Raw genomic sequence first — 10,972 nt, forward strand, 5'->3', positions numbered from 1 at the left:
ATGTTAGTGATATGTAGTGAAATAAACAACACTACTCCCTGCACTGTTGCACACCACACCCTTTTGGACCCTTTCCATGTGCCATGACTCATGGCCAACTTTTGGTTGCATGCTTGCATGACATCTAGTACATGTACAAAGATTCCTGATCATGAAATGCATGAGATGGGGGTTACAAGTTGAGATTAACCTTTTTTTTTTAATCTTTAGGGCATATTGTGTTTTCCCATTTTGACCCTTGCAAGGCCACTATATATAGCCCTCCATCTCATTGCAAAGCTCCACACAGACAGAGCAGTTCTTCACTGATCGATCAGTTAGCTCTAGCTCCAACCAGTCTACTTCTTGGTGTAGTAGCAACTCCTCATCGGCATCAATGGCCACAGTAGAGGTAATTAACTTGTTGATCATCTTTGAAATGTTTAGTTCTGTGTGATTACTGATTAGGCCAGGAATTAAAGTATGTGGTCGATCTCATGTTTGATCAATGATCAATTGATCATCGTGTGTTTGTTGCTGCGTTTACGTGTACGCCATGGACGGATCGAGGTTATGTGCTGTGCTGATCGTCGCTCGCGCGGATGTGCAGGTTGAGACCCCGACCACTGTGGAGGTGCCCGTGGAGGTGACGCCGCCGGACGCCGCCGTTGAGGTGGAGGCGCCGAAGGAGGAGACGCCGGCGCCTGCCGAGGCTGAGGCCGAGGTGGCTGCGCCGGCCGAGGTGGCTGAGACAAAAGAAGCAGAGCCGGAGCCGGAGCCGGAGCCAGCTGCTGCCGAACCGGCGGCGGAGGAGGTCAAGGAGGCGGAGCCGGCCGCCGCGGCCGAGCCAGAGCCGGAGGCCGCCAAGGAGGAGGAGGCCGAGGCAGAGACCAAGGAGGCGGAGCCAGCGGCGGCCGAGGAGGCGAAGGAGGAGGAGGCAGCTCCACCGGCAGCAGCCGCCGAGCCGGAGGCCGCAGCCGCCGAGGAGGCGCCAGCAGCGCCGGTGGAGGAGGCGGCCGCGCCGGAGGCCGAGAAGGCCAGCGAGTGAGCGCCCGCCGCGGGAGGCTGGCTGGCTCGCCGTCGTCGTCGTCGTCGTACACCGGGGTTTGCATGCCATGGCCGCGCGCGCCGGCGCCGGCGGGTCGATGGAGTTGTACGTACGTGTGGCGTGTAGTGAGTGAGTCGGTAGTACTCGACTCGTAGGTGTGCGTGCGTGGCGTGGGTGCGTGACGTGGCATGGCATAAATAAAAAAAAGAGTTGTGGTTTCGAGGGCGGGTGGAGGCCCAGCGGCAGTGACGCCGTGGTGCCCTCCCCGGGCCCACATGCCTCCGTCGGTCGTCGCCGTGTTGCTTGGTTTGTGTTTTGCTGTTTTGCTCTCGTTTCATCGTGTTGTTTATGGGTGTTGATTAACGTTTTGAGAGTTATTATCTTCTTCCAGTCTTGTGTGTGCGAGATCTCGGATAAACCTGGTTGCATATACATTCCCCAGGCTTCTTTGGAATACGTTGATTTTGGGGGATTTTCACGACCATATAGTTAATTTCCTCCGAGATTCCCACAAAATTTTCTATTCTAAGGATGTATTCGGGTTAGAGAAATTAAATTGTTTTTTTTTGTAAAAATCATGTAAGATCATAGAGGGGATACCATCATCATGACTGTATCCCAATCCCGTGCAATGAGTTGTGAATCTTGTGATAAGATCACGGGTGTTCAAAGTTAAATGCAAATGCCGTATCTGAATTATGCGGCTCCGAAAGCAGGTGCACAACAGCACAAGCCATCCAGGCAAATAGCAACGAGGGAAATGGAAATGTGCCAGAGAATTTGTGTGAGAATTCGTATGAAATCTCTGTGGCAGATCCAAGACATTAAAAAAGGTGAATAAATCAACTATAGGTATCCAGTCCCACCGGGTGTCAACATATACTAAAGACATGGATGAATTCAGATGTTCAGGCAATGTGGTTATTAAGGCCTGTGAACCCTTTTCTCGGTCAATTCTCAGGCGCTCAACCAATCTCTGCCGGTGCTAAGCAGCAAGGCATGCCCATGCTGTAACTCCACATTAGCGTAGACGCATGACTTGCAAGTTTCAATGGCCGATTTTGTCCAGGTTCACAAAAAGATTAGCAGATTACCTGTGCTAGACCTCATGCAGTATATCAGAGGAAAGGGTCAACGCGTACCAGCTCCACCAAGGCACATAGCAGTGACCTTTATGACATGGCTTAAGCCCTTAACTGGATTCCAGAGCTTGTGAGCATAGCACGGTACAACTAAGCTCATCTCTTGCTGGATTAGTACCTGGTGAACTATACCAGCAAATGGAATCGCATATTCCCCCACTTCACTTCTTACAGCATTCCCGGCGGCTCATCCAAATTTAATCATCTATATGCCATCTAAAATAGATCATCTCTTCATATCGGTACTCCAACAAAACATCCATATTACATCCTTCATATATATTTTCTTAATATTTTGCAACAATTTTCTCTCATGTTGTTCTTGATCTCTTCTATTAAGATTGGATGTTGAGATATGGAGTGAAAAGAAGGTATTTGAAGTTTCTCTTTCTAATATGGTGGATGTTCTATTCTTTCCAATATGATGGATGCTCTATTTTTAAAAGATTGGATGTAGTATCTACTGGAGCAACTTTTTCCCAATGCATACTCTATTTTCAAGATATAGGATGGGATGAATTATCTGTTGGGAATGCTCCTAAGTATACAAAAATGGAAGCCATCACCAAACAAACGAGGAAGAATGAAAGGAACCTGCTCTCTTTTGATTCTGCCTATACTAAGATTAAATGGCACAGAACAAATACATACAAAACAAACCAAGAAAAGCCTATTACTTTTAATCTCTAGTTTCAATTGAGACAGGTAAATGGACACTAATTTGGGTATGTACAGAATTTACCAATTTGGATTCCATAAGGGCAGCATCTACCATGTGCCAAAGCTGCAGCTCACATGCTCTTGTGCGATCTTCTGCAGCTGGTTTTTCGTCACCTTCAGGGATGGATAAGCCGGGAGGCAGAGCCGGTAGAAGCAGGTATGTGATGATGGGAGACGGTCAGCCGACTCAGATGCCTTATATATGTACAGTTTTGAGGCCAGCCCACCAAAACCATCTGGGGGTAAGAATTTCACTGAAGTCCAAAAGAACAACAGATCCCTCTGTTGCTCGATTGACATGCCCTCAACAGCCTGTAGTATGTATAAACAAGCTTTATTACCAAGTGTCAAATCAAAATAGCTCTGCTAGATAAGTGAGATACAGAGTAAATTTCACTTGAAATCCTAGACAAATAGCATGCAATACAAAGCAGCACAATCTGTTGGCATTTTGCCACCATACTTAATTACTTGCTCGATCCACTTGACATTGGCAGCACTAGCTCTTGATTATGGAACCCCCTCTAGATGCTATGGACATTAAACCACGTGAATAAAATTATTTCATTGGTCTTACCCTTCACGCGGAGTAACCAAATTTGTATCTAGTAACAGAAGTTCCATAAAATTGAAACCAGTGGTTGTAGTACAACTCCTAGAAGATAAAGAACTATTGGTGCTTTAAGTTAGACACAAACCACGTCTCTATAGTTGACAGACTGAATAGTAAAACCAATATAAGGGACAGTGCCAATGAGAGCAACAGTACTGGAGCAGTAAACTGAAAGAGAAAAAAAAATGTAACAGCTGCCATCAAAGCGAGGTGAGAAATGAAAGGGACAACTTGAAACAGCTTCGATGTGAACACCACGCAGACACACAAGTTTCTAACTTAGTTTCATTTACTTTTCAGAAACACATAATATATTTTACTCCATTTGACGCTTACAGGTTCAGACACTAAGACTCCAGGAAATCCCACAATATAACCTGAACAAGGATATAGGACAAAATGGCTAATATTTTTGGCACAATTTGACATCCTGCAGGTTAAGGTTTCATAATTTGTTGACAGTGTACACAAAAAGACATCAAACCGATATGGCCCACATTCAAAACCCTAGATTGTGTGTCCCATAAGGCCAAAAGAGATTTTATGTGTCCCATGAAAACTGAGTACTTAGAATGAGGAAGTATTCAAAGAATATCATGGTATAGACAAGATGAAAAAAAATCATAGTTGAATGTATTTGTACAGTGTTACAAAACATACCTTCCAGAACCAAATAATGTTGCGATCTTTTTCTTTGTAGCCATTATATTGGGTATGTAATTTCCAATCTTCCAGATTTATAGTGTTGCTCCTTCCCCCTAGCATTCGGTCCAAGTCTTCTGGACCCAAAAAGTCAAAAAAGACTTTACGGAGTTCTGGATCAACTAGAATGTCACTAAATCCCCGCGCGAAATGGGTCAACTGAACTGATATCGAGTCCACAAAGGTATTCTTTATAAGGAGATCAATGTAATGCTCTCTATTCCTGATATTTACACGGAGATCCTTCCCTCCTGAGCAAAGCTCAATAGTCCTTCGAGACCCTAATTCATGAACATCTCGGGAAAATGTTAGTTCAAGACCATCAACAACGGCAGCATCCATCTTTAAAATATCTTTACAGCTTTTATACAAGACAGGGTCTGCCTGACGAATATCTTCCAATTTAATACTTCTCCCAGCAAGAGGCAAGACTAATGTGTTGTCCAATGTGATTCCCACTTGCACTCTATGCATCAATGCTAATCCAATTATTCGTCCTGAAAATATGAAGTATTTCAGGTGCAGTGGATCCACAGCAGATGCTGCAACATACAGTAAGTATAAAAATTAGAAGACATTCAAAACATTCAGTCAACATACTTGTAGACATCAGTCGTAGCATGGATAATGAATATAAAAGAATCGATTAAATAAAAGTGCAAATGTCTCAAAGAACTGGAATAAATTATCAAGCTAACAATTATGGTATTCTCATCACGCTTTTCAAGAGAACATACTATTTGCACATTGTGCCAACAATGGTTTTTTCCCCCTTTTTGAAAGAAACACACCTCCCTTCAAATTAACAGGTTAACAGTGTCACATTATCTCTCCGGCCAAGCTAGGATTATCAATGAGGGATTATGGCCAAGAAAAGGGAGAAAACTTGTCTTGTACTCCCGAAAAGAAGCTTGGAGATGTATTTTTGTTAAGCAACATAAACTGAAATTCCGTCTTAATGTCAATGTAACATATTCCATTTGTCCATTGTGCATGTAGCAGACACGTTGGGTAGACTATGGTTGGGCAGTTGTGTCACAGGCTTACTGCATTTTCCAGAACTCATTTACCACTATGATAGATTGCAATTTCCAACAACTGTCGTGCAGTGATACTTCTCATCTTGAAGTTTCTTACCATTGCAATTTTCTGATCCAGTTGGGAAGGATGGTATCCACAAAACTGTTAGCATAGCCTCTCCACAATGAGGAATGTGCATACATTGCAGATGGCTCACTAATGGTTCACTATTTCCCATTCCATGCATGTTCACTATGGACTTACAATGGAAGGAAATTTAACAAGGACAGTTTGCCATAGGTATGATAAGTTCCAGTGACCTCATAGTTGGGCACCTACAAAGAAACAACTGTGACAAGTCACACCACCAGAAGTCTAGAATGGGTAGTTCTCGGTCCCCTGGCAAGAACAGCTCTGTTGTGCGGTTTGGCTACTTATAAACTGGAGACTAGCAGCGGTTGCACAACCCACCACATTCTTTTGTCAGTAATGTGCAAAGAACACATTGCATTCTAGATTACTATGGGCCAGAACATACAAGTGATAAACAGTGTGCCAGAATTTGTTGAACAGTGTGTCATATCTGTCGTCTCACTAGTGCAATATTCAAACCAAGTAGACAAGCAAAGGTAAGCCTTTATTGGGTTTATTAACCCAATAACATATAGCATGTTCAATCAGTGGCATAGTGCAGAGCAATAGTAATACACTACTAGTGCATGGGATGGCATGGTGGCACAAAACAAGTGATCTTTATTTGCGCAAAAACTGTACTGTAGCGATCTATGAATGACAGGATCTGCTACAATTAAAACTACGAAAATTCCAAACCAACATGAATGTTTCAATAAATTGCTCAAAAGAAGTGCACTTTTTTGCACCACTAAACTTTTTTTGTTGAAAATTAGAAAATGGCTCAACATAAATCTAAAACCACTGGCAGGGGCATATTGAACTATGTGTGTCATGCAGAACTACATATATGAAAAATTATGGTGGAAAGCATATGCTCTGCACTATAAAAATTAATAAATTAATTGAACCAATTCACATGCTGAGATATTTTTTCTCTCTATTATACCATGCATACCAAATTGTCAATTACTGGATCCAACAGAGATTCACCCTCAGGTCCACTACAGCTTATTCAGTTCAGATTTTTTTATTTCAAGATGTACAATCGTAGCGACATAACAACAGGGTTTTAAGTGACAAGTTAATACTGAGGAAACTTACTTCCATTCAAGAAGAACCTCTTTCGATCACTAGGACAAGGCGAGAAGAGAACTTGCTGCGGGTTGAACAGAGCTTGGCATACCACGAAGAACCATTCCCTCAGGACTCCAGGGCCTGTAGCTTCCTCATTCTTAAACTCCATAAATAGCCCACTGTGAAGCTCACTGGATTTAGCCTGCATAATGTACCCAAAGGATTCATCCAGTAAATGTGCACGGTCGATCAACATCTCGTGAAGCTCCCCATATTCATCCTTTCCCTCAGCAAGCATCATCATGACTAAATTCCTTCTCGCTTCAAAGCAAAGGAGGTCTTTGTGCTTTACAAGCCAGTGGAGATGCTCATTCCTCTTGGAGAAGCGGACGAGGGCATTGAGAGGATCTATGTGTGCCAGCAACACAAGCCGCAGGTTATGCGCCAAATCCTCATAAATCATCGATATAAAATCTAGTTGTGTCAGCACGACCAGCATATGTGACCGGGCAACCCATCGAGATTGACTTACATTGACCCCCCTGCTCTCCGATGACAATGATAGATCCATTTCCAATTTCTTCAAGCACTCATCCACCCTGTTCAACAAGTTCATTGAAATATCATGCAACTTCCATACCCATGAGTCACGCTCACTGTTATACAGGTTTTTGGGCAGTGGCCCACCATTGGGAACCCAACAGAGTGCCTGCTGCCGCAGCACTTTGAAGAAATTTGAGAGATCCTCAAGGTTTTTGGACGACACGGTCATCTCCAGTGATGCAAGTTCATACATAACCGCATCCACTATTTCTTCAGCAAACGGAAGGACCTGCTCAATCAGCTTAGAAGGCGACTTCAACTTCAAGGAAGCGGGGAGCCCAGATGGCAGGCAGAGCACTGATGCAAGCATAGAACGGCATGATCTATAGAGCTCATCCTCCTTGCCCACAGAAAGAGAGAGCATTCCGCAAAATTCAAGCAGCAGAGGCGCCGTGACCGGCAGCACATCAGGTGGCAAGGCCGAAGGATCCATAGTGAGAAAGCATTTGATGGCGTTCCCAGCATAGAAGTGGATGGTAGAATGTGGATAAGCGGCGTAGAGGCCAACTAGTGCGAAGGGAACGCCCGCTTCATGGAAAATTTCGAGGTAGTGCGCCGCTTGATCGCCCATGGCCTGAGCATCGATGGGAGAGTCGCGATCATGCCGCTGGCGCTGGTTGGCGCGGTGTGCGCAAAGAATGAATTCCTTGACGAGATCATCCAGGCCACTGACCGCGGCGCTGTTGAGGGGGTCGGACCTGGCGATGGAGGCTATGGAGACGATGTAGGAGGCGAGCTGCCACGCGTCAGGGTACGGCGTGGATCGGAGCCGGGAAAGGAGGTGCAGCGTGGAGTCCGGCGGGAGGCAGAGCTCAGCGAGAACGGTCTTTGACGCGAGCTGCCTCCCCGCGTAGACGAGGCGCAGGTCGCGGCCGAACCCCCGTTCGGCGAGGTGGCCGAGCACGGCGCCGACGGTGTCGTCCCACGCCGCGTGCATCGCTATGGTCCTCGAGTCGGTGGCCCGCACGAAGAAGTGGACCCTGCGGGGCCAGACGTGCGAGGACGACGAGGCGGCGGCGGAGGCGGCCGCCGCCGCGGAGGCCGCCACGGCCCCGGGGTACGACGAGGCGGAGGACGACCCCGCCCCGGCCGCGGCGGGGTCGGCGTCGTCGGGGTGGCCCATCAGCACCTCCCGGGACAACGCGGCGGGGAGGGCATGATCAGGCCCGTCGCGGCGGCGCTTCGAGGGTCGGCGGTGCTCGCAACCGAAGCCGTCGGCGTCGGACATGCTTAGATCGGGACCATCGGCCTCGGCCGGCGCGAGAATCGCGGGCCCCCGGAAGGCGAGGAGGGGGAGGGGGAGGAGGGTTTAGGAGAGGAATTTTGGGGGAACACGGGAGAAGGAGGCGGCGACGAGGAAGAGGAGTTGGGGAGTGCGAAAACAACCGAGCTCTCGCGCCGGGTCACCTTGCCATTCTCCTCTCGACCGCCTTGGCGTTTTGTTTTAGGTTTTCTCTTTCACTCCCTGACCTTCGCTGCGACTCCTCTGCTTTCGGGGGCTTTCTTTATTTACTACTGTTTTATGTTGCGTGGTAGCCGGTCTCATCTAAATTCATCAATTTATAAATATATATAATTTATATATATGTTTAGATTTATTAGCATCTATATAAATGTAGGTAAAACTATAAAGACTTATATTATAAAACGAAGGGAGTAGTCTCCAAAAAGTTTTTCTAAAAAACATAACATCAGATCTTTGGATATATAAATAAAGTACTAAATATAGATAGGAAAAAACTAATTGCGCAGTTACAGAAGAAATCAAGTGTCAAATCTTTTAAGCCTAATTAGACTATGATTAGCCATAAGTGTTATAGTGACCAACATATGCTAATGATGAATTAATTAGACTTAAAAGTTCATCTCGCAGTTCCTTCGTGGAATCTGTAATTTGTTTTTTATTTCAACATTTAGTCAAACTTCTGATATCTTTGATCAAAAAATTCTAGAATATAAACACACCCTTTCTTCTTTTTATTTTTTTTCCCTTTTCTCTGCGCGCTCCACCGCGTGGGCTTCGTCGGTCGGGTTGCGTTGCGTCCCCTCGCGGCCGGGTGTCGTGTGCTCGCGTCGCGGCCCCGCCTCCCGCGGCGCCGTGTGTCATCACCGGCTCACCGCCCCCGTTGGCACAGTTGGTTTGTGCTGTTGGCTTCAGCCCCGGGAGGTAGAGAGGTCACAGGCTCCGTTAAACAGCGTTCGGTTTTTGAGAAGTTAAAAGATGGAAAATTCAGTTTTAGATCCGATAAACTAGTTTTTCACCAGTAATTAAGCTACTTTCTAGCTTATCTTAAGCACGATTCTCGCATAATTAAATAGTGTGTTTAAATTATAAACATATATATTATCTAAAAATAAATAAATAAAATTCAAGTTTATGAAAAAGTTAAACCGCGTTGATATGTCATGAGGGATTTTTTACCTGCAATGCTTCATAAACTTTAAATGATACATTTCGTGTAAAAATTATATATATGGGTGTTTATTATCTGATTTTTCTAAAACATAATTTTCACTCTATAGTTGTTAATTTTATAACCTCGAATAGTTATCACCAAAATCAAATAATCATTTGTTACTTTAATCTCAACTATCATAAATCCACATTAATCACTATTAAGCCATGTGTTATGATCAATCTCGTTTTGTGTATGGCTTATAAACCCTAAGAGAGTGATAGTTGTTAAAGTGAACACTAATAATATTATTATTTTCTCTATGGCTCTAGTATCTCGTATCATGTTTTCCTTCCTTAAATTTGTGAGGGTATCCTATACCATGTTGGAAGGAGATGTCACGCCCGGAGTTTTATCCCAAGCCTAAATCGTAAAAAGAAATCCGTAAATAACAATTGGCTTAATTAACTCAGGAAAAATCCCTCTAAAAGGAATTAATTCAATTAAATCGAGGCTCGCAAATCGATTAACTGGATTTAAATTCAAATTGCAGAAGTATAAAATTTGGCCAAACAAAATAATTTAAAATTCGGCAAAAGTGGGGTTTTCCTTTTTCCCTCCTTTTTCCTTTCTTTTTCCCTTCCTTCTCAAATTGGGCCGAAGTCCAATTTTCCTCCCTCTTTCTTTTTCCTTTTTCTTTTTCTTTTTCTTTTCCTTCCCGGGCCGGCCCAGCCGAGCCGGCCCACCTTTCCCCGCCCGGCCGGCCCAGCCGAGCCGGCCGTCCGCTCCCGCCCCTCCCGCGCGCGCGTCTCCTCCCGGCCAGGCCGCCCGGCCCAGCTCGCCAGCTCGCCCGCTCGCTCGCCCGCGCTCGCGGCAAAGTCCGTCTCGCCTCCCTCCTCCCCTCGCGCCACTGACAGGTGGGGCCCACCTGTCAGCGACCGAAACTCCGTCTCCGCGCCAGCCCGCGCCCGCGCCGCGTCGCGCCAGCCGAGTCCGCCGCCGCCCCGAGTTCTCCGCCGCGCCGCCGCTGCAACCACCGCCGCAACTGCCGCCGCCGGGACCGCGTCGTCGCCGACTCGGTCTCCAACCTCCGCCCGCCCTAGCCGGTCGCCGCCACACTATAAATCCCCTCCCTGCCGTCGCGTCGCCACTGTTTTCCCTCCGCCACCAAGCCGCCGCTGTGCCCCGCCGTTCGCCGCCGACGTGCGATTGCGCCCTCTGCTGCCCGTCGTCGCCGTCCAGCCGCGTCATCACCTCCGCCTCGTCTTCGCCGACCTTCCGCCGGCCTTCGTCGCCACCGGTGGTCGCCGAGCTTCGTCGCCGCCCCTTCGTCCCTTCCGCCGCCGTGCCCCGTCGTCTCGACGCCGTCGGCCAATCACGTCCCCGAGCCGTCGCTGCGCCCTTTGCCTCGCCGCCGCCAGTCGAGCTCGCGCCTCACCTCGGTCGCCGTCGCGGAGCCGCGTCATCACCCATCCCCGTTCGACGCCGACTTGCTGCCGCCCTTCGCGCCGCCGGTGAGCATCCCCTTCCCCTTTCCCTC

The 10,972-nt window shown here is 46.9% G+C and overlaps 2 protein-coding genes across 3 annotated transcripts; one reads left to right on the forward strand and one right to left on the reverse strand.

Annotated features, from left to right (window-relative positions):
• The first annotated feature begins 273 nt into the window (after positions 1 to 273).
• Positions 274 to 1,417, forward strand: LOC121055334 (cytochrome c1). Its single transcript, XM_040527591.1, has 2 exons — positions 274 to 391; positions 590 to 1,417. The coding sequence occupies exons 1-2, from the start codon at positions 377 to 379 to the stop codon at positions 1,025 to 1,027; spliced, it is 453 nt and encodes a 150-aa protein (XP_040383525.1). The 5' UTR covers positions 274 to 376; the 3' UTR covers positions 1,028 to 1,417.
• Positions 1,418 to 2,741: 1,324 nt separating this feature from the next.
• On the reverse strand, positions 2,742 to 8,476 carry LOC102702878 (E3 ubiquitin-protein ligase UPL5). Of its 2 annotated transcripts, none has more exons than XM_015840907.2 (3): positions 6,461 to 8,476; positions 4,163 to 4,746; positions 2,742 to 3,201 (listed from the first exon to the last, which is right to left on the reverse strand). In XM_015840907.2, exons 1-3 carry the CDS (start codon positions 8,262 to 8,264, stop codon positions 2,938 to 2,940), a joined length of 2,652 nt encoding a protein of 883 aa, XP_015696393.2. In that variant the 5' UTR covers positions 8,265 to 8,476; the 3' UTR covers positions 2,742 to 2,937. The 2 variants fall into 2 exon arrangements, with proteins under 2 accessions (XP_015696393.2, XP_040383411.1); XM_040527477.1 differs by having other exon boundaries at positions 4,163 to 4,701; positions 6,461 to 8,018.
• Positions 8,477 to 10,972: the final 2,496 nt, after the last annotated feature.

The sequence above is a fragment of the Oryza brachyantha genome, chromosome 9 (genome assembly GCF_000231095.2).
Source record: "Oryza brachyantha chromosome 9, ObraRS2, whole genome shotgun sequence".
In the NCBI taxonomy this organism is placed as follows: Eukaryota; Viridiplantae; Streptophyta; class Magnoliopsida; order Poales; family Poaceae; genus Oryza; species Oryza brachyantha.